The 23,479-nt window shown below is 49.7% G+C and overlaps 1 protein-coding gene across 7 annotated transcripts in view; it reads right to left on the minus strand.

Moving 5' to 3' along the window:
* The window catches only part of EIF4G3 (eukaryotic translation initiation factor 4 gamma 3), a 143,312-nt gene that overhangs the window by 21,653 nt on the left and 98,180 nt on the right, over window positions 1-23,479 (minus strand). For 6 of the 7 annotated variants that reach the window (XM_051771525.1, XM_051771526.1, XM_051771522.1 and 3 more), the window contains 10 exons: window positions 22,037-22,963; window positions 15,046-15,134; window positions 13,268-13,517; window positions 10,826-10,983; window positions 9,611-9,736; window positions 8,475-8,585; window positions 4,556-4,726; window positions 3,384-3,581; window positions 1,933-2,079; window positions 1,417-1,653 (listed from right to left, as the gene is read on the minus strand). In XM_051771525.1, the coding sequence (XP_051627485.1) occupies window positions 1,417-1,653; window positions 1,933-2,079; window positions 3,384-3,581; window positions 4,556-4,726; window positions 8,475-8,585; window positions 9,611-9,736; window positions 10,826-10,983; window positions 13,268-13,517; window positions 15,046-15,134; window positions 22,037-22,963 (2,414 nt within the window). The remainder of the gene's footprint in view (window positions 1-1,416; window positions 1,654-1,932; window positions 2,080-3,383; window positions 3,582-4,555; window positions 4,727-8,474; window positions 8,586-9,610; window positions 9,737-10,825; window positions 10,984-13,267; window positions 13,518-15,045; window positions 15,135-22,036; window positions 22,964-23,479) is intronic. The other variant, XM_051771524.1, reaches the window with a different exon arrangement.

Consider the following 23,479-nt stretch of genomic DNA (forward strand, 5'->3'; position numbering starts at 1 on the left):
AAATAAAGACTTTCAGGGCAGTTTTCTAAAGTGTTTCCCATTCCCTTCACTAAAAACCTTGCCCTTGTAGTTAAACAAACAAGAAAAACCTCATTAAAATTTGGTTCTGGCCTTGCTTTGGAAAGTTCCAGCTCTGAGAGCAAATGTTTCCAAAGCTGGGAATGATGGGGAAATATTTCCAGTGGCCTTTGTTCAGAAGTTTTAATTAAAGCAATGAATAACACTTCAGGTTCAATAAAAACACGTAATAAAATGTCTACCCCATTAACAAGGATTCTCACTCAGTCTTGATAGAAATAAGAGGTCCCAAAGACAGGACACAGCATCTAGAATAACTCCCCTGCTCCACTGTGCCACAGCTCGAGAGCCCAGGATCCGACAGAGCCCCAAAATGTTGCCTTTTACAGTACTCAAAAAGACCAGAACAGCATCCAGGCCTCATCCAGCCTGACCTCAGCTTACAAGTCAGACTCTGTTTTGTTCCCAAAGCAGATGGGAATTCAATCCCTGTTTCTGGCACTGTCACACCGGGGTCGGTAACAGTGCTGTGTTCACAGCACAGGGGGGTCAGCCTGGGACTGCTGACAAACTTCACTGTTTTGGTCAGAGCTCAAAGAACACTTTGGGGAAGTGCTTCCCCTTAAGGTTCAGGATTGACCCACCATGATCCCTGAGATCCAGCACGTGAAGAGGAACTCCCTGCTCGGGGCAGCTGAACACAATTAGCTCCGTTTGTTTCCAGAGCTGAGTCCCACTGATTTCTGGCAAAACCCTCGAGGTTTTCATCCCAAGCCTGGTTTTTGCAAAGGAGAAGCAGATTGTGCCAAGAGGAGCTCACGGAGTGTGTAATCTTCCGTGCTCCAGACACATGTGCTGGAAAATGGGGAGGAGGACATGGGAGTGCTGCTGTTACAGAGCAGCTGCCCCAGCCCAGCCCAGCTGGAGACAAGGATGACACAAAATAAAGGCACCCTCAAGGCTCAGGTCGGGGTTTGGACCAGTTAATGAGGGTTTTTTAGATTTAAACTGGCCAACACAATTAAATGTTGGATTTTGTAGGTAACATTAACTTTCAGTGATGCAGAGACAACTCTTAAGTATTAATGTTTTGGGAACTACAAGTAAAGAGGCACATCCAATTTGGAAAATATAAGTGTTGAGCACTTCTAGACTTTGTGTTTGGATGAAATCTTTGGAAACAACAACTGGAGAGCACTGTTGGAAACGACACAGAATCTATTACAGAGCAGGGAGCGAGGCCAGGTCATGATGAAACAGCCACAGCAGAGCGGATGAATTCCTCACGCTGCCTGGAAATTCCTGAAGGAAAACCAAATCCTCAAACAAAAACACTCCACACCCATCTTTCCAGCCCTGCCCAGGGAGCCTCATCCCTTGCTCCTGCTCCTGCCCCACCTTTGCCTTCTCGAAGTCCAGGTCCTTGCCGATGGTCGTGAGCAGGCGGCAAAGGCACTCGAGGGACTCCTCGTCGTGGTTCTTGAGCAGCTTCACCACACAGTCGTGCATGATGGCCTCTGTCAGCATCTTCAGCTTGAACAGCTCCCCAATGAACTTGATATTCCCGATGGATCTCCGCCGGGCTTTGTCCTTGGCCTCTTCCAGCTCGTCGTGAAGCCGCGTCTTCTCCTCTGGCTGCAAACCAGCAGAACAGCCCTGTAAAACCACGCTCCCAGAGCACAGAACTCCACACAAGATCCAGTTTAGAGTCGCTCTTTACTCTTTTTCTCCTAAAGCCCTGAAGGATGCCGGTAAAAACCCGCTATCAAGGCAAATATTTTTTATTATCCTCAGCCACAATGACAGAAACAAACTCTCCATCCACCCTGAAATTCCCCCCAAATCTACTGCTGTCTCAAAAGGAAGTAATTTTCTGAGTGAGCTCTGAGATTTATGGGGAAAAATACCACTTACAGTGGTGGCAGCTTCGAGTTCTTTCTGCTTCTTTTCAAAGACGTCGTCGTCAGCCTTGTCCTTTTCAAATTCCTTCTGGCAGCGATTTAACAGCAACTTGCGGAAATTTACTGTGCTCCCGGGTTTGTCTGCCATGGGCACCTTCAGCTGCAGGGGAAGGAAGGAAAACATCAGCAGAAATTGGGATAAACTCCACAGAGGAGTAAAGTTCCTGTAAGCCACCCATAACATTTTATTACGCTCTTCATCCTGAGCCCCAGCGCTCCACGAGGCTGCGGAAGCGAAGCCTCACGTCATGATTTCCAGCAGTTTTACACTGCAGATGTAAAGTCACACTCCAAACTTGGCTGACACCACCTCCGCCCGGGGATGGATTACATTTCCATCCACAGGATCCCTCAGAAACACCCACTGCTTAAAAAACACTCCTGTTATGTGCTGAAGACTCAAGCCTTCGCTGCAAGAAAAAGGGTTATTTTGTCCCAAATTCACCATCTGGGAATGGCGACAGCCTGGCCTGGCACCTTGGGGAGAGACACTGAAGGGGGGAGGCCCTGGCACAGGTTACCCAGAGAAGCTGTGGCTGCCCCAGCCCTGGGAGTGTCCAAGGCCAGGTTGGAGCAACCTGGGAGGGTGGAAGGTGTCCCTGCCCATGGCACGGGGTGGCACTGGATGGGCTTTAAGTTTCCTCCCAACCCAAACCATCCTGGGATTCCATGAGATGATTCTGTGAATCCCCTGCAAACCAGCAGCATGAGGGGTGGGTCTAAAGGCAGACCTAGTCCTGACTACACTCAGGATTTGTACTGCAATCTTCCCTTTGCACGTGTACCTGATAAAATTGGAATGGATTTTTCATTCTTTCCTTTTCTTGTTGGAAAAAAAAAAGACTTGAAGGCTGTTTCTAGTCCTTCTTAAGTGCACAAATATTAAAACTAATTCATTCATCTCTCCTACCTTGTGCCTTATGAAATCTAACTGCTTCCAGGGTTAGATAATTGTTAAAATTAATAGTGTTAATTGGCATTTGAAGTCACATTATGCCTTCCCCACTCTCTCCTCCTGCAGCTCTTACACCCAGCTGCTCCCCCAGACTAGAAGACACCCACCAAGCTGAGCATCCTACACGAAAGCACCCTGAACCCCCAAAAGCACAGAGACAGACATAGTTGGTGTTTCCAGCCCAGATTTTCCCAGGGTTAACCTAATGTGGGGTAAAAAGCACAGGTGGGACTGGATGAGCCATGATGAACCATTCCATGATTCCCTGAACCTCCCCAACGTGACTCGTCACATCTCGTGACCAGGCACGGCCAGCAACCAGAAATGCAGCATTAGTTCATCTCCTTCACACTCAGAAACTGAGTCTCTCCCCACATTCCTGTCCCTGCCCAGCAGCTCCAGGGGTTCACCACGCAGAGGCATTTCCCGCTGGACTGGGCGGCTCTTACCGTCACCAGGCACCGGCACATGTTGGCGTAGGCCACGGAGAAGCTGGGCTCGTCGATGGCCTTCTCAAAGACCAGGTCAATGACTCCTTTCAGTCTCTCCTCCGTGTCCACCGTCAGGTCTGTCACCTGCTTCATGAGCTGGTTGAACATCTGGGGCGTCAGCTTGTTCAAGATGCTTCGTACCTTGCGGAACAGCTCCTGCACGACACGAGAACTGCCAGGTCAGGCACAAAGGGGGCCAGGGGCTTCCAGGAACGAGCCAGGGTGCAGGTCCCAGGGGAATGGATGGAGGTGTCCCACAGGGATGCCCGTGAAGGTGAGTTACACACCACACACTTCTGCACAGCCCAGCCCCAGTTCTCACTCGGCTACCAAGGGCCACGGCTGTGGGGAAGGATTTTTGGAAACTCCCAAGTGCTTTTTTCAAGTGCAACAGAGGCACAAAGCCCTTCCTGTCAGAAATGCTCTTCTTGATATCAATTTAATCCATGAGATAGAAATCAACAGGGAGGAGCCTCTGACTCCTTCAACCACTTCTCCTATACTCAGGTTAAGGCATTTTGTTTTTTCCTTTCCAGGATGATAATTAGGACAGTGCTACCATTAGCTCCAAGAATAGAATTCCAGTGTCCTTCCAGACCATCCCAACTTATCCTACAAATTACAAGCCTGACCACCAGACAAACACTTCTGCCCAGAGCAACTGTCCCTCAGAGGAGAGGAGGGGGAGAAGGACAGAGGGAGCTTCAGATGGTGCTTGCTGGGCTGGGCAGGACCAACTGAGGGATTTTACAGAGGAACCTCAGTCTTGGTGAAGTTCAGAGAAGAAACATGGTCTAAAAGGGGATGAAAAGTAAGTTCTGTGCTGGAAGTGTGAGGCTGTTTGCTTTAGGATGGGGACAGAAATATTCCAGTAAAACAGCAATAGAAAAGCAGTCCTGGAAGAGAGGTAGTAGGTTGTCTGGTGTTCCCAGTTTAACATACAGGACTGGCATTTAAACTCCAGGTCAAGGATAAACACACAAAAAATACCATCAAGGGAGGGGAAAGCTGGGATTCCAGTTGGAATTCCTTGCCCTTTTGCAGTGTGTGACACAAGGCTGAAGGCAGGTTACCCCCCTCGCCCTGGGGAAGGGTGCTGTACCCTCAGATGTGCCCACCAAAGCTCTCACCTGGGTTTTGACATTTTCCGGGTCCTCGGTTTGGTTTTCCCTCTTCAGGCTCGGCTTCCAGGCGTTCTCCGCCTTCTTCAGGTGGACATCCTCCTTCACACACACAGTGATGATCTTCCTGGGCTCCCTCCTCTGGCCCGGCTGAGATCTCCTCGGTCCAACATTCAACAACTAGGACAAAAACATTCCTTGTTATATCCCCTTTTAAACTCACTCCTGGATAACACACTCTGGGCTTACGTCAACACCCTCCGACGGCACCACCGACCACCAGCGCCTGCTCTGAGGAGTCCCTCAAACCCAACACACTGCTCCAGGGTGGTCAGAGGGAACATGGAGACACCAAACACGTTTCTCTCGGGCAGCTTTTCCCAAAGTAGATATGGGATGACGCTGCCCACCTCACTCAGCTCCGGACGCTGCTGCGGCGGGACAGGACTGAACCCAACGGGCCAACACGGCCTCTGGGAAACCAGGAACTGCAGAACTGAGACACCACAGCAAAGTGTGTGTAAGGACTAAGTCCTCACAGGTGTATTTCAAATGTGCCATCCCAGGCAATCAGACTAGGATAAATCAGCATTTCTGTATTCTCTGCCAGAAACGTTGAGTTTTACTGGCGATTGCTTCCAGTGGAGCCATTCTGAGATGGGAATTACATAAATCACTCTGGAGGAGCACCAGTGCAGCTCCTGCCTTGTCTAAATATGGATCCTAACAGATGTAGGACAAACTCTGTGTGGTTTCACAGAAGGGTGGGGAGCACAGTGCTTTGAAACTGCCCCAAGTGCCTCTGCAGTCCTGTGGAAAGTGACGCTCCTCCCGGACAAACCAGGCACAACAACTGCCAAAACTGGGGAGTTTTTCACCAGTTGTACAAGTGGTAGAGCCCAAGATGCCCCCAAACCCCCTCTTCATCATCTGAGGGCTTCTCATTAAGGACTAAAGGTACAAGGTGTTGGCAGGACAGTGTTCTCCCCCCCACATTCCTTCAGATTTCTGAGCTCATTTATCAGAGATGTCCAACCTCAAGGTACAAACTAACACAACAACAAAACTCCGTTATCAAACCCGGTACTTCCCACGGTGGTAACTCGTCTCCTCAGAGGGCAGCAGGCAGCCCCTCGTGGAAGATGGGCCATTTCAAACACTGCTCTGCTCAACAAAGGCATTCAACGAGCACCAGAGAGGCCAAAGCATCCTGGTTATTCCAAGAGCTTCACTGAAGAGGAGGAAAAGGCTCTTGGCTGGTGCCTCTTATGTCATAGATCAGCCCCAACCCTGGGTTTGTGTTATTAAAAAGCAAAATCCTCCTTCAAGGCAGGAGTGGGATGTGGGAGTTGAACCACTTGCCTTTCACAAGGTAAGTGTGTGCGAATGAACATGGTCACTGCTGGAGCTCTTGTCTGGGCTTCCTTGTGGGAGAACAGCAACAGAGGAAGATGTCAGAAGACAACACCCTCATGCCATGACATGCTCTCTATGCCAAGGCAATGCCTGGGACAGGGCTACGTGGAGCAGCGTGTCACCCTGCTGCCCCACCACCCAGGAAGAGCCCTGTTCAGATCCCCTGGCACACACACAAATAACCCAGCAGAACATTTAAGCTCCTTTGGGCACGGTCATAGTTCACAGCATCATTAAGGTTGGAAAAGACCTCCAAGGTCATCAAATCCAACCCTCAACTGCTTGGAAGGCAACCACACCAGTTGATTGCTCCTGAGAAATCAACAGCAGAACAAGACAGGGAGAACAGGGAGCCTTCCCCAGCTTCTGTGTGTGGGGCATGTTCCTGAAGCAGCCCCCGATCCCTCCCCACGGCCCCTGTCGGCTCCCGCCCCGAGCCCTTGGTCGGCACTGGTAGGGCGCAGCAAACCTGAGCACAGCCCCACCTTCCCAACCCCCCTCTGCTGCTGCACCTGTTTGCACAGTTCTGCTGCCCAGGTTCTGACCACGCCACAAACGTGGAGAGAAGAAACTTCCCTCCAGCTGAAAAGCCAGACGGTAACGCAACAGCAGCTCATCACACACCTCCTGCCAGGCAGGCAGCCCGGAAACCAGAGCCAGGCTGGGAGGGTGCCCTGCAAATCCAAACCTTTGGGCTTACTGCCCTCAGGGACAGGGGTAAAGCCAAGGAGAGGTGACCTGCAGCCACCCCATGTCCGGCACAGAGGCAGCTCTGGGCTGAAGGACCTCCCAGGCGTGTCGGGGTGTAACGCGCGGGGACGGAGCTGCAGAGGCCGGAGCTTCCTCAGGGAAGGGTCCATGCAAATGTTCCCCTTTAGAGCAAACGGCCCTCCCTGAAGGAGGTGAGTGTGGGAAAACTGAGGGATGCATGGAGCACCTGTGCACCTCCTGAGTACCAGCCTGCCACATGTCACAACCTCCTCACATCCAACTGCCTTCAAGATCAGACCTTTCAGTGCATCAACAGAACCAGGACTTTCCTTGAGGTTCTATGTTTTCAATACCTGTGAATAAACTCGGTTCAAACTGTTCGATTAAGTTTTGAATCGGTGAACAGCAGCTTCCTTTGAATGTGTAATAAAATGGATCAAACTTTTAAGAGAAAAAATCTGGGGTTTTGGTTCCAGATTTACATGGCAGCAAGTTCAAGAGGTGCCTGGGCTCAGGCCTGGCTTTCTGTACCCCAGGCCATGTAAATAAAGATGGTTCTGGGGCACTTGCACTGGGATAACCTTTCCCACCAACGGCATGGAGCAGTTACCAAGTGTTCCTGCATTAAATTCCATTACTTGTCTTTGGATGAAGAGAGGGGAAAGGAAAGCAGAAAGAAAAGGGACAAGACTCCTGCAGAGGAGCCAAAGACTCAGAGCAGCACAGCCCGACCTGGAGCTTCCACTCAGGCCACAAGTCACGGAAATGCTTTAAAACATCCAAGGAATTAAAGAATCACTTCTCCCTCCACAAGAAGCTTTGAGGGAGAAGATAAAATTGAGCTTCAATGCTGGGAGAGGTTCTGCCTTCCAAGAAGCACAAGAATTGAGGTGACTCGAGTTTCCATCACCTCTCAGGAAGGACAAAGCAGACTCATCCTGCCACAGGCACGAGGACTGACCTGTCCTCTCCTCTCCAATTTATCTGTTTGCATCTCCTCACCCAACGTCTTGCCTACACCAAAAAGCCCTTCCAGCTGGATTCTGCTTCTGTGCAATTACACCCCCTGTGCCACCTGATGCGACATTTGTTAGTGCCAAAAACACTCACACAACACGTTGAAGCGAAAAGAAGGAAATAAAGACAAAAGCCAAGGAAGCAACACAAAAGATTCTCAACGTGCCGGAAGCTGGTTAGCGCCGAGCTGCTCCACGTTATTTCGGGGCAAGGAAGAGGCAGTGGATTGGATGGATCATGGGCATGGCCTTGCAGAGGTGGGATGGCCAGGGACAGGCAGCACACGCGGGGTTTGCCATGCCAGGGAAACGTCTGGGATTGCTGGGGGCTGCGAACCCTCTGATCCTACAACCGCCGGCGTCATAGGACAGGCTGGCTGAACAAGGTCACCTTCCAGCCCTCCTCCAGAACAAGGCAAGGAGAGGCTCTGCTCTGCAAAGGCGCAAATGTGAGATGTATGTTATGTGCTGAATGCTCCAAATGAACGGGGTAAGCGGGACTTACCTTTTCTCCCCCTTTCCACAGGTCTGCAAAGTGCAGACCCTCGCGGATCCCGCTCAGGCCAACGTCCCAGCATGCCCTCAGCTGGTGATGTCCCACCCACCACTGAAGACTGCCTAGAGGGGTACAATGCAAGTCTGGTTTCGGTTTTTTTTTAAACAAGGTTGCACCTTTTTGTAAAGTTTTCTGCCAGTCGTTCTTTATCAACAGTGGGCGTTGGGGGGAAAAGGGCAACTCTACAAAAAGGTGCAAAGGCTGGGGGGGAGGGGGGGATTTGGCTTACCCCTATCGGCAGGTTCCTCAATGGTGGGTGAGGCGAGACCAAGAGAGGGCATGCTGGGGGCCCGCACCGAGCCAGGGAGGGCAATCCAGGGTTGCTCTGCACTTTGCAGGCCTGCGGAGAGAGAAAGAGCGACAGCGACGTTACCACGACACCGAGCGGCTCGGGACACTCAGCACGGGACGGCAGAGAAGGCACCTCAGGACAACCTGCAAGTCCTAAATGTGGGAAGCACTGTCGACCTCAGGGGGTTTTGTAGACCAGATGGTGCTCAAGAGAAACCACAGCACCGAAGCTACTCCAAGACACCCCGGAACGAGGCGCCGGCCATGACACTGCTCCTGAGCCAAAGATGTTACACTGAGTTAAAATCACCAGGTTTGACTCCTGGAAACCTGCACACTCGGAAGCCAGGGTGATTCAGAGAACTCTTCTGAAACCAGCAGGTTTGAAAGACCAAGGATGGCTGTGTCATTAGACACATCTGGATGGATACACTGGATGTATCTTAAGAGATGAAAACCAATGATTGCCCCCAACGGAGTCGGTGTCTGTCCTCCGGGGTGGCACATGCTGGGGGCACCTGTGCCCCAAGAAAAGAGATGGCAAAGGCAAGAGTGACGAATTCAGAGGGGGATTTCAGGATGTGGGCACAGCCAGACACAGGGAAAAGGAAGAAAAAACGAAAGAAAAGGCAAGAAAACAAGGAATGAAGTGACTGCAGCAACACACGGAAGCACAAAGAAATCAAGAACACACAGGCACCGTGTGCATTTTTTGTGTTAGTAAAATCTGTTCGCTCTGTTGGTGTGTTTTGTGGCACAGCCTCCCCCAAGGACACGCAGATGCCGGGTTGTTGTACGACGACGGCACGACCGCGACCGACGGGTCCTGGGGTGGAAACACCTCCACCCCTCACACGGGGAAAAGGGAAGGAGACCAAGCCAATACGTACCAGTGACAAACATCCACAACGGTCTCTAATGTGCCTAAACTTAGTCAGCCAAGCAAACCTCACCCCTGCATTCATCCTGCCAAAACCAGAGCCACCGGCGCAGCGGGAGAGGCCCGAAAGCCTGAGGATGGACTTCATCGGTGTTAACGCCAGTTTTTAAAGGAGCAAGTTGGGGTAAACTCACACTTCCAGACACGTTTCTTCCCCCGGGGGCTTGCCTCCCAAAGTCAGCAAAGGCTGGGGTGAAGTCTGGGCCTCGTGGCAGGATCCGGGGGTCCAGCGTTCGCAGCGGCAATTTCGGCTGGTTGACCTGAACCGTGGACAGAGCACACAGACAGGGCTGCTCAGGGTGCTGAGCTACCAAAGGTCCTGTCACTTACAGCCCACCTCTGACAAACCATAACAGGTGTATTTAATATCCAAATTAAAGCTTATAACGAACTGTGGAAGTTTTATGCATCCACACTTAACACTAAAAATGAGCATTGAATTTCAAATACATCTTCTATATGCAGAGGGACTACTGAGGGAAGAGGTGGAGTGCAGAAACGTTTCAAGGTTGAACAGGAATTATGGAAGATAAGAGGCAAGAAAACATGGGCCTGCCTTGGTTCAGGATGACAAAGCTGCCACCTTTCCTCAAACCAGTGGCTTTTGGGCTAAAAAGGCAAATGGGCAACTGAGCCAAGGACTCACAGACAGGGCAGTGAGAAGCAATCACAGGGAACTAGGAGGTGGATGAAACAATTCTGGGAACAAAGCTGTGTTTTACAATTTTCCTGGGTATGAAACTCAGAGTGGAAATGTTTCTGCACAGGAGGATCACCTGTACCCTGGAATCTCAAGAGCAAATTTAGTGGTACATCAAAACCAATGAACTCCCCAGTTCTAATGAAAGCAGAAGGCCTTGGTGTCAGCACTGAAATCCCAAGCCCAGACCTACAGCAGAGACAATCAGCTCTGGAACGAGGCTGCACAGAAGTCACAAAACTGCCTGGGAATCGAGGTCTTAAAGATCTTTTATTAGATCAGCTCATAAACAGTGACATAACTGCTTAAGATCAAAAAAAGAGTTCACCCCAAAGCTTCTCTCTGTTTTTTAATCATCGAACTGATCTGATATGAGCCACTGGCCTTGTTTGGATCCATAGCTCTTCATGGCTGCATCATTTTAAATTTTAATAACAGCCTGGCATAACTTAACTCAGACAAAGCCCATTAAAAGCACTTTGGTTTTTGATCAGCTGTGCACACTCATTAGGCACCAACACCTCTGTCTGAAGAACCGTGTGGTGTGACCAACAATTTGCCTTTCCCACCCAAAGCCTGCATGGAAAGGGTCCAAGCACAAGGGATCCATGTATTAGGGATCTTTATTGCTATCAAGCCCTGCACGTACCTGTTTTATGGGCTCTCCTCTCACCTTGTCGAGCACCACGTCGCTGATGGGAGGGAGCCCCTCCGGCTTCTGGATACAGGCTGGCATGAACTGGATATCCAGCAGGAATTCCCGGTCGTACTGCTTCTTCCCCTCTGGGTCCAGGGGCTTCCACTGCTCTATAGGGAGAGAAGGGCCCTGAGATTCCCAGGAGACAAACCCAGGCGTGGCTCCGGTAAATCCGAAGGGAAGAGGTCGTTCAGCTGCCTGGGAAATTGTCATTTATTTCCAGTGTGAGGAGGGGAATTTACACGGCATTAAAGGGACATAAACAGTGGGGAGCAGAGAGCCAGGTCCAGAGCAACCACACACGATCTGGGCACTAATTCCAGTCCTAACCCATTAATTCCAGTTCTCACTCTCCTGCGGGATATGACGAAACAGGGACAATTCCCAGATTTTGGGTGAAAATGTAGAAGTTAAAGCAGTGTAAAAGGGAGTGATATACACACAGTCACGGAGAGCACTGCATGGAACAAAAATATCCTTTGAAAACGTGAAAACATGGAGCTGTGAACAACCCAGGCTGGAGATAACAGGGCAAACAAGAAAACACAACCACAGGCCATAATCCCAGAATTCCAACCTTCCACCCATTTTCTGGAAGGCTTTCTGGGTGTGAAGAATCCTAAATCCTAAAACCTACATGGCAGATCAGCACCTGATCAGCCTGGAGACGGGGTTTTCAGCACTGGTCACACAGTTTGTTTGAAATTAGGGAAGAAAACATGTTTTATCTGAAGGAAAACATCCGTAGGAGGTGCTGCCTTCGGATCTCGTTGATGCCAGACGGCTCAGCATTTACCCAGCCCTTCAGATACTTATTATTTCCTTATTTCACTCCCTGTCCACTGGCTTTGGGTCTCTGGGATCTCACCATGCACATCCTCGCAGAGGCCACAAACAGGGACTTATTCCCATGATGGGTTTTAACAACTGGGAATGAAAGTACAGAGAAGTAATTACGAATTTTGGCTCTTTGTGTAGTTTTATGTCTGCAGAGCTTTGGGATAAAGGGGGCAGGAGTGGTTTGCCTGGGTAGCTGCATCCCAGCTGGAATTCCTGGCCTGTCCACTGTGCCACACTGCCCATTTATCATGAAAAAGCTCTGACAGCAACAACAAACAGTTTATGTGCAGTTTCCTTCTCCCGTAAAGTTCTCAATGAGCTGTTTCAACGTGAAGACCAGCTGGGCAGTGTCACAGGAAGGATCTCCAACCCAGGAGACACCAGGATCAAACGCACAATTCCTTCAAAGGGCAAAAATTCCCCTTTTTAGAAAGAGCAGGGCTGAAATCGAAGATTATTACACAAGTCCAACGTGTGTTGCTTTTCCAACCCCTCCAGCTGAGTGAAAGGACATCCAGATCCAACTGGGATTGTTCTGACTGCATCACGTGTTGGGGAGAGACAGCTGATGAATTATGGATTAACTCCAGGAAGTGCTTGGCTAATGAACTGCTCAGGTACCCTCAGTGTGTGCTGAACTACCAGGAGGCCTCTGTGTTTCCTCCCAATGATATGATCGTCCTGAATTAATAAAACCAAAACAATCAAGGTCTTTGTCAGAACAAAGTGGTGCAGAAATAACCACCTTGGTGTAATCCCTTAATGGTGCTGCTCCTTGTCCAGTGCCTGGTCCACCAGGCTCTCCAGGTCCTTCCTTATTGTTATTATACTCTTTAATTTCTGGGCTCCTAAAAAATAAGTAATTTATTTGGAAGGAGCTTCATCTGAATAAGAAACGGCTTAAAAACTGGCAGCAACTGACTGTCGAGGTCTCTCTTAATGAGGTGAATTAACTGAGGTTCAGGTCTATAAATTATCTTCATAATAACAAAACACCCCCTTAGATACACTATATCCTAATTGGTGGGATAGAGCTGGACAGAACCTGGATTGAAAACCATAAACTGTTTCTTTTCCTTACTCTTCTGGAAATCTGAAGATCCTTGCAACTGTTCAGCCAGGAAATGAAATCTCTATGAACACACATATTCATATTTAGGACCCAGCAAGTACTTTCACATGTCTGATTTCAGAGGTTCATCTGAAATAATGGAATTATTTATGGAATTTATATGGAATTCCTTGGGTGGTTCTCAGCCGTCGGTCACAGGAACCAACTCACCGCCATTTCCACGGTGCTGCAGCCAACACCCACAATAAATTCAAGGAACTGGGGATTTTCTCTTCTCCTCTTCACGAACAGCAAGAGAAAAATCAATTTTCCCCTTGTGCTGCCCCAGAAGGTCCCTCAGGGCCTGCTGGTTAGTGCATCCTGGCAGAGCTGGACACGGTGAACACTGAACCCCCTTCCACCCATCTGTGGGGACGACACACGGGGTGCCACCAGCCCTCAAAGCAGGGAGGCAGAAAGGCCAGGAGGGAAGCAGGACTTACCTGGTTTGTACTGGTACACGGGCCCCTCGCTGGGGGTCTCTGCACAGCCGGAGTGTGGCTCGGTGCCCTCGCCCTCGGAGACGCTCTCGGCCCCGTTCCGCACGGGCTCCGCCTCCTGCTCCCCGTTCTCCTCCACGGCCTTCGCTGCCTTCAGCTCCGAGGGCTCCCTCTCCAGTTGAGGCCCATGGCTCATTTTCTCCTGGTCAGATTCAAGTACTTTGTCTCCTGAAGGTTCCTCCTCTTCTTTAGGCTGGAGCACAGACAGAGGCAGAGCTTTGTTGAAAACACCCTGACAAACCCAACGCACGCGAAACGGCTCTTGGCCAATCCACACGGCATTTCTGGGTGCAGCAGGAACACAGATGCATCTCGCACAGGGATGGGGAACACCACAAGAGCCACCAGGTGATTTATCAGCTCATTCCCATGGATAACCCCCCGAAAACTAACACTGCAACTGGAAAGACTCAGCGTTGCCCATGAAATTCCCAAGGGATTGGATGGGAGGAACTGTTAAGCCCTGAGAAATCACAGCCTGGAAAGACAACCCTGCTTTCCTCCTCTCCTACCATCCATGGTAAAGGGATGGTAAAGGGGTTCTTTCGGGGGATCCTTCCTTTATATGCCTGTTGTTAACTGGAGCAGATCCCACTGAGGAAGGTACAGCCACAATTCCAGCATCTTAGTTTCAGGAAAAACAGCAATAGTATCCCTGGCTGTAAATTTTAGAGCTCTCCAAGGAAACAGCCTGATTGTGCACTCAGACGGAGGAGGCGTCGGAACGCGCTTCCCCTGGGAGAAATCCCAGCACATCCAAGCACTGAACAAAGGAAAAACCTCACTGAGGAGGCTCCCGATCCTTCCCCCTCCCCACCTGAGGGCACCACATCCTACCATGCTTTTTGCAGATTTTTAAAGGGAATTCTCTGAAAAATCTGCACTGGTGGAATTCCTGGGTGGGGCAGGAGACACGACTCCTGCAATGAAGGATGAGGAAAGCACAGGAGATGAACCTGCTGGTGCAGCCCCAGGGATGCCCTTTGCTCTCCTCCGCATCATATCAGGCCAACATCAGTTTTTACCCATGGACTGGGCAGTCTGAACTTGCACATTTTTACTCTCTTCCTCCCTCTCTGATTGATTCTAACCCCAGTTTGACCCAGGATATTAAGGAAAGAGCTCCTTCCTGAAACATCCCCACTGCAACGGCACCGAGGGGGATTCTCTTTACTCATCTAAATTACTCTTGAGGTGGTTTTGCCCAAGAACTTCAACATTTTCCTTTCTCAGCTTCTCCATCAGCTGGTCATCAGGAAAGCCAACCTTTGGCCATGACATCCCTGTGCAGCAGAACCTGCCCCGTGTCAGGACGGTGGCCTGGGACCCAAACGGGGCAGTGCTGAGGGATTCAAACCCACCCTTCACTGAAGGACAGCAGTGTTCCCCAACACTGGGAGGCTGCTGGAAGCCTACTGGAACCTCCTAGTGGAAGGTGTCCCTGCCCATGTCTTTAAGGTCCCTTCCAACCCAAACCACTCTGGGATTCTGTAATTCTCTGAGTCACTAAATTAGGCAAAACCAAAGAAAACTGAAGAGCTTTAACAGGGAACAGACTAAACCCTGTTATCTAAAGGATGCTGAGGAATATCCCAGTTCCTCCCCAAAACTCTGCCCTGGATCCTGTGAGACAACGAGGAAGCAACATCTCTAGAACACAGTTCCAAGAGAGCAACATCCCCATTAAATCTGGGGAAAGCAGGATCACGGGCCCCTCTTACCTCTGTCTCCGCCTCCGTCACCTCCTCAGTGGCTTGGGTCCGGTCTTTTGGTTTCTTCCAGGTCTTTGGTGCAGTTACAGCTGTTTGGGCTGCAATGGAATTGTGTATCTGTCACAACACTAAATTACACAGAGCTACACTGGCCCTGTGGGATGTTCTTCCCTCTCGTGGGCTGGTCTGAGGTGCAGGAAAACGAAGCAGCCGCAGGATTCAGCCTGGCTTAACCACTTTTGGTTTCAGTGTAGTAACAACAATCATCAGAATGGCATTAAAACACAAGAATTGTTTTCCAAGTTGCTCATTCAAGCTCAGACTGGCACTTGGAGTAGCAAGGAGGTCATTGCCAACAGCATAAAGATGAAGCAGGGCAAAAGAGAGCCTTCAGAAAGTCAAGTTTTTTGAAAGAACAGGTACTGGCAGGGAGGGGAGGTTGTTCTCAACATATTTTTCTCAAGAATTATTATAAGAATTATAACATCATTATAATATCAACCATAAACAGGCCTGAATTTCCAGTATCTCATCCAAAAGGACAACTCCTCCAATCCTGCATCCTTGCTCTGAGCTGGATTTATATTTCAATCTTTAAGCAGCTTCACAACTCCACCATTAATTATCTCTCTGCCTGACTGAGTCAAAGAAAACACCACAGAATATTCCCAAAATCAGCAGTGATTTACTCCAATCATTTTTTCCCCCAAAGGGAAAAGAAACCACACAATATATTAAGGAGGCAAACCCATTAATCCAATCTGCTCCTAATTTGCAGCAAGTGCTCCCAGCCCAGATTCGGATCCCAGGCACACACACGCCCAGTTAACAGGGTGTAAATGGGATTGATTTCGTGACTGAAGTTTACTGCAAACAGATTTCCAGCTCCAGCCTTTGGTTTCCAGCAGATACTCTGGAAAAACCCAGCGTGCACTTCCTTTATCACAATACAATACAATTTTGAAAGGCTCTTCACTACGGATAAGTGAGAAAAATGAGTAACAGTCAACTTCCAAAGGGCAAGGAGGAAACAGGATTTGTTGTGTTCCCACTATCCTAAAAGATACATATGAGCCTTGGTGGCTTCTCCAGGGTGTTTCCCTGTTTGGTGGGTGACCGTGGATCTGCAGACTCCCTGTGAATTCCCATGGGAATCACCACAGCCAGCACAGCCAGCACAGCCACCCCAACCCAAAGTGCAACATTGCCATCGATAAAGGATTTTTACCTTCATGCTGAACACCCCAAAAGTGAAGGTTAATTAAAAAAAAAAAAGTCTTATTTAAATCTTCAAAGATCATCTGGTTGTTCAGAGAGCTGATGGTTCATGAGGAGCTGGAAGAATCTGGGTCTCCCAAGCTCTGAGTCCTGCACGTCCCATCCATTGCAGCTCCCCATGGAGAGGCTTTACAAGCAGGGCAGAGCCCCAGCATGAATCCCAAATTTCCTGGGGCTCAAAGGAGGGGAGAAGGGCCAAGCAGGCATGGATTGCATGGATTGCAACAGGGCTTTGCCTTACACAACCAGGATCAGCCTTTTGCTGCTCACGGCAGCTCCGGCACCTCGGCAAGGACAGCTGAGCTATTCCCACCATCCTGGGCTGAAACCAGGCTGGGGAACAACCAGGTGGTGATTCCTGGGATTTACCAAAGCATGGATCTAAGTAAGGCTCCACAGTTCCCTCTGTCACAAAAATCTGCTATAATTCAGTGAAAAAGGAGTGTTTTTCAAAAGCCAACCCACTGTTTTCAGGCTGGACATCGACGGCTTCTTGTTTGGTGGTGCCACTTCCACACTTCCAGGGGATTTCTCCAAGGAGGGGTCACGTCTGCACAGCAACAACCTCAACACTGCCACTGCCAAGCAATTTAACTGATTAACTCCCACAGCTTTTCATCTGACAGAATTTCACTCCTCTCAAGCTCCAACCATGGAAATCATCCACGGTGTAAAATAATGTTTCATTTTTAACCACACAGAACTAAACTCCGGGGTCACGGATTTGGGGCTGGGGTGTTTCCTTCCTCAGCTGGCAAGATGTCTAACATTATTGCTGTTCAAGAATACACTTTTTCCACCTTTTTTTGGCAAAAGAAACCTTTGCAGAGGCTGAGACCCTGCCAATAAGTCTTGCCTTAAATCCCAGGACTCCCATCACCCGGTGGTTCCGCAGCAACACTGGCCTGTGTGGTGGAGCTGCCCAGGGTGGATCTCCAGAGATCTCTGGAGATGTTGCTCAACTTTTCCCCTCTTAAAATAGCAGACAGCAGGTTTCTTTTCTGCTGTTGAGTTCTCCTTTCTGCTGCAGGAATGGATTTAAAGGAGAATTTATGCTGATCCGCTTAGAAATCAAGGTGAGTTTAGGTGCCAACCCTCCCAACCCCAAAATCCATCAGGACAACAGCAATGGCCATCTGAGTGGAGTTTCAGCTCTGAGTTTCACTCCAAAAGCCATAGGGAGATGCAAAGTTCTGTGTCCAGCTTGGCTCTTGGCAAGGGAGATCTCCAGACACTTCCTCTCAGTTTTCCTGTCTCCAAAGTTGAGCACCTTCACATGCACACATAGTTTAATTCCTGCCCAAATGCAGCTCTATTTCTGAAGCATTTACACTTCCAGAGCTTGGTTTTGGCCCATTAGATCATTCCATTCCCTTGGAGAAGGGACACCAGCAAACCCAAGTAATACTCTGAGTTCTTTGTTATCTCTGCTTACAAACACAAGGGAAATAAGGAGTACATGGATACACTTTAGGACTGGAATGAGGAACAAACCCTTATTTCCAGCCCATCCCAGACACCCCTCCCAGTGCTAACAGCACCACTGGAGGAATCTGCTCAGCAGGCCCAGAGCTACCTCAGCCCATTTCTCCAGCTGCATCACGTTCCTCCGTGGAACATCTTCCCACAGGAGCTCCCCACCAGCGAGTCCACAGCCCATCCAGTGGGACAGGAGGCCTCTCCTCTCTGATGTGGTGCCAACTGTGAAGCCTAAATTAATACCAGCTCTTGTATTTTTACTTTTTTATCCAACATGCCATGAAAAACCAAAGCAAGGACCCACCACTGCCTTCCAGCTCATGGGAAAGAAAACATATTCCAGTGGCTACAGCAGCAAATCAAGAAAAAGGCTACACCTGATTTATGTTTCTGCCTCTCTGGGTTTGGGTGCTGGAGATGTTTCTCCAAGATATTTCCAATTACTGCCCCAAGTTGCTTGTTACAGCCCCCACAGCTCAGGCACACCGGGACTCGCTGGCAGCTGGGCTCCTTTATATTGAAATATGTCTCATAAACGAGCTCTGCAAGAAACAGCCCTTTGAATTCCAAGGGTAACAAGCTCTTTTGGCTTCCTGTGTTCCAAGGAATTCTGCCTGGGACAGACACCCATCTCTTATTTCCCCTTTTGCTCCTCGTAATAGCCGGGACACAACAGTGACATCAAAGGCCTCAAGGCTCTGGTAGCACCTTGTCTGCAGAAATTCCACTCCACTAACAACATTTTTCCTGTTTGAAAAGTGCTGGTCCCTCACTGCAGCTGCAGAAAAGCCAGAATTTAATAACAAAATCAAGTCCTTGATGACTTTTAGCCGATGTTGTTTTGGGTACGGATCGCAGGCAGAGCACCCAGTTCCTCTCTTGATAATAATAATATCTGTATTTTTCTGCTTGCAGTGAACATGAGTAGGGATTAATTACTTTAAAAGCCACATGCTCGTGCTCTTTGCAGGTAACAGCTCTGCCCACTCCAGAAAATCATTCCTGAGGAGACAGGAACATGACCTGTGCCCTCGGACACGGTGAACATGTCCCGTCTAACCCCACACTTGGGGGAATGCTCAGCCCAGGAACGTGGTCAGCAGCAAGCAACCACCCACCTGGTACAAGGGCCTGCAGTTCTCCATGGTTTAGTGCTCCAAAACCCATCAAATCTTCCCCATTCCCACAGAGAAGCAAGACCAGTGATGCCAATGAGCAGGGAATGATGATCTGGTGACTGGCAGACATTGAGACTGAACTACTAAAACTTCACTGTGCAGGCCAAGACAACTGAAGGTGTTCAGAGTGGGTAAAATACAGTGTAAAATACAACAGAAGTGCTCCTGTGGAATCTTCTGACCTTGGAAATCTGGTGGAGACCTGATGCCAGTGGAAAAGAAAGAGCAGAGGTTCCCCAGATCCCCGAGGCTCAGCTCTGGCCTCTCCCTGCAAACACTGACAAAGTTGTTCTGTTGAGCTGTGAGAAAACTGCTGGAGGATGAAGATGTTTAAGAGTATTTTCTCTCTCTCTCTCTTTCTCTCCAGAGTTTGATGGAGCAAAAAATCACAGTCTTGTTTCCCTGACCACTGGACAGAAGGTGTGTTCTGGAAAGCACTTGAGGAACAGGCAAATCACTCCATTCATCCCTGAAAAGCTGTTGCCTGCATCCTGAAATATGGGATACACCTATGAGTCTTAGCAGGACTGCCCTGCCAGGTCTGGGGGGAGGGGGATGAAGGTCTCATTCCCAAAATTAGGCAGGCAGGCTATAACTATGGAGAGGACAGGCAGGGGGAACTGCTGCAGCACTGAGATTATTCCGAGGTCACAATCCTGCCCCAGTCAGCCCAGCTCAGCTCCCTTCAAAGGCAAAGCAGTGGGATGATGATTTGTGGCTGCTCTGAAATAAAACACAATTCTGCTGAAAACCCCAAAGCAATATTGCTCCAAGTCACAGAGCTCAGGGCTGCAGCACATGCTCGAGAGGTTTCCCTTATCCCAGTTTCTCTCCCAACTCCAGAGATCACAAAAAAGACTCTTGGCCTTCAGTCCAAGGAAAACACACCACGGTAACTCTTTCTCCCTGCTCCTGAAGTTCAGCAGCTGGATTTTCCAATGTATATGGCAGACAGTTCCTTGTTCCTGCATTAACAAGCAGCTTCAGATGATGTTATTTCAATCCCTCTTCCTCTCTCCAAGAAAGAACTGGAAAATTATTGCTCAAAAGAGGGCTGGCAGAGAAATGCAACAGTTCGAGATCATTAAATCAGGGGTAAAGCACAAAACGCCACTTGGAGAGCTTTTTGCTTTCCTTGAAGCCCTGAGCTTTTAATAGAAATCTGAGTTTCAAGTCATCTTTTACATGACTTGAGAACTATTTCTCTCCCTGTTGCCAAAGCCAATGGCTTGGCTAATGTGTGCTGTGGAACCTAATGACATTAGAGCATTAAAATTAATCTTGTGCATAATTAAAAGCCCCAAACACTGTAAGTTAATTTTTTTTTAATTTAAACTCCAGGCCATTACAAAGACAGCAATAACAGCACAAGCTGGAACCTGCCTGAGCAAAACCTTATTTATGGAGTCCCTTTTCTCTCCTTTGTAAGGAAATTAATTTGGGTTATGAAGTAGCTCAGATTGAAAGAACAACAAGTGCCAGAGCAGTGAAATGACCCGAGTAAAATAAAAATAGAAGAAAATTAACAGGAAAAAACCCCCGTGGCTGGTGTAGAGAAGGGATCTTTCTGATCTCCTCTAGATATTGGATTTTATTTAAGATCAGCATATTGACCTACAGCAGCCTCACACAAACATGGAACAGGGCCAACCTCAGCTTTACATTTCATTTAATCCAGAGCAGAGCCTGGCCTGAGATGTGCTGAGGCCACTCCCCATCTACAAAAGAATAAACTAAAAAAACCCCTGTTTTAAATGTTACTTAAAAAAGCCCCAACCAAACAACCAGAACAATCCCTGTTTTAAATGCTACTTGAAAAAAAACCAACCAACACATAACCAACAACAAGACCCAAATCACAACTGACTTTTTGTCCCTTTTTGTCCAAACTTTACCAAATTCCAAGGAATTTAAGTAACCCCAGAACATGGTGTAGAATATATGACACATGAAATGCTTTAACACCTCTGGGGTGCAGAACAGCCACCATTACACCCTCCAGCAGCAAATATAAGGAACTGATTGATTTAACTTCTTTTCCATAGTTTCACCTCCAGGAATTCCTGAAAAAAAGCAGTTTTCCATAGAAAACACAGCCAAGAAGACAAGCATGGTCTGTGCCAATCCATGAAATGCCACACCAGGGATGTCACAGGGTTCAAACCAAAGGTAATGACCTGGAGAAACAGGCTGGGTTTTAAAAGGTAGCTACAGAAATTGCAATTTTTAGTGAATTTCAAACTGTAAATCATAAAATTTAAGTTTAAAATTGTAAATTTGTAAACTGTGGAGTTTGCTTAGATGTTCCTTTTGCAGAGGAAAAGCAAAAGCCTCACTAACCAAGGCTGGGCAGGTGGAGGTGTGTGACACTGGCGTGACCCTGGGGTGGGACACTGGTCTGGAACAGTGTGTGTGACACTGGCTGTCCTTTGTCTGGGAGAGCTTTGATGGTCCACTGCATTTCCCCACGTGTGGTAACACTGTGCCACATTTTTATAGCTGGAGAAAGCCCCGCTCCAGGGGTTTTGGGAAATCCCAGGCCCAGGATGTTCATCCCAAGGGCTTCAGGGCCCAAGTGTTTTTATCAGGCTCATAAATCCAGAGCCACAGGTCCTTGAACCAGCAACTCACTCGGGGGAGAACAGCGTTTGTGGCTGCCCCATCCCTGGAAGTGTCCAAGGTCAGGTTGGAAAGGGCTTGGAGCAACCCGGGATAGTGGAAGGTGGTGGAACGAGATGAGCTTTAAGGTCCCTTCCAACCCAAACCATTCCACGCAAAGCAGTGGCCTCCGAATTCCCCCTCCAACAGCCCTGTGTCACCGTGAAAGCCAAACCCTTCTGGCTCACACAAACCCATCCCACCCCAGGACACACATCCAAGCCAGGGGCCTCCTTTAGGAACAACTTCGAGGGTGTTTTGTCCCTGCAAACCAAGATCAGCACTTTGCAACCACAGCAGTTACGCAGCACAGCAGGAATTTTTCCAATAGAAACACCTGCTGGAAGAAGAACCCCAGAGGCCCCTTTCCTTCATCCTCCACACCAGCCCACGGTGCCAAGGCTTACCTGGGACAGGACTCTTGCTCGAGTTGACACTCGGAGCCTCCGCGCTCTCCTCCAGCTGCCCATCGGCTTCCGGCTCTTCCTTCTTTTCAGCATCTTTCACCTCTTCGCTAAGAGTAGTTCTTGTGCTCTCCTCTCCTTCTAAATCCCCCTGGACAACAGGGAGGGCACTCGGAGGCGGGAGAGGAGGTGGAGAAGGAGTTGTAGTGGGAACAGCAGCAACGGCAACCGGAGGAGAGGGAGGCGGCGGGGTGGGAGGTGGGGTGGGAGGAGGAGAGGGAGCGGCGGGAAGAGCACCGGGAGATGATGGCACGCTGTCCCCTTCTGCCGGGGGGGCCTCGGGGGGCTCCGGCTCCACAGTCAACGGCGCAGCTTCGGGCTGGGCTCCCTCTGCCCCGCCCTGGGCAGCAGCCCCCGCCTCATTAACGCCACTGGCCTCGTTAATCAGCTCGTTAATTAGCTCCGCGCCGCCGGGCCCTGGGGAATCGCTACTTGCTACGCTGCTGGGCTCCACACCCCCCACACTCCCCTCGGCGCTCGGCTCCTCCGCGGGCACGGGCTCCGCCGGGGCCGGGCAGGGCGTGGCACTGGGCACGGGCATCGCGGGCATCGCGGGCATGGCGGGCATGGCGGGCATGGCGGGCATCGCCTCCTCCTGCGGGGGAGCCAGTTCGCATTTCTCCTCCGGCTCAGCTGGGGCTTTGCTGGACACGGTGACAGCGGGAGCGGCAGCAGCTGCAGGAGCAGCTGCCACGGGAGCGGCGGGAGCGGCCAGGAGAGGAGATGGAGCAGGAGGAAGTTCTGGGGGGGTCTCCACGGGGGCAGAGGCCTCTGTGGTCTGGCCAGCTTGATCTTTCTTCTCCCCAGCAGGCTCTGGTCTGAGGACTGGAGAAGGTGGTTTTAATACTGGATCTGGTTTTGGCTTCTCTTCTGGGAAAGGAGAATAAAAAGGCAATGTTACAAAGAGCAAGGCAACCCCATGTTCCGGCTCGGTGCCTGAACCCCCTCGGTTCCCATTCCTGCTCTCTGCCAGGAAGCTCCAGCAGACACCAGAGGCACCTGCAGCTTATCTGGCATCTAAAGGAAAAGTCCAGACAGAAAAGCTGAAAACGCAACCCCTGCTATCCTGAGAAGAGAAGAATCTGGGGAGACTCACTGTGGCCTTCCCGTGCCTAAAGGGGGCTTATAAAAGAGAGGGAGAGCGACTTTTTACAGGGACAGAGAGTGGCAGGACAAAGGGGAATGGGTTAAACTGATTACACGAGAGGTTAGGAAGAAATGTATCAAAGCAAACCCCAAAATATTGTGCCCAGAGAATAACACCGAGCCCTGACCTGCCGCTGTGATCAGAGCGGCGACACCGGCCCTGCCGTGCCCATCGTGCAGCTCCCACAGCTCTGCTGCAGCTCTGGGCTGCTTCCCACTCCTTTGCCACAAATCTTTTAG

This window comes from Manacus candei, unplaced genomic scaffold (genome assembly GCF_025592945.1).
Source record: "Manacus candei isolate 608988 ecotype Guabito, Panama unplaced genomic scaffold, ASM2559294v1 h1tg000136l, whole genome shotgun sequence".
In the NCBI taxonomy this organism is placed as follows: Eukaryota; Metazoa; Chordata; class Aves; order Passeriformes; family Pipridae; genus Manacus; species Manacus candei.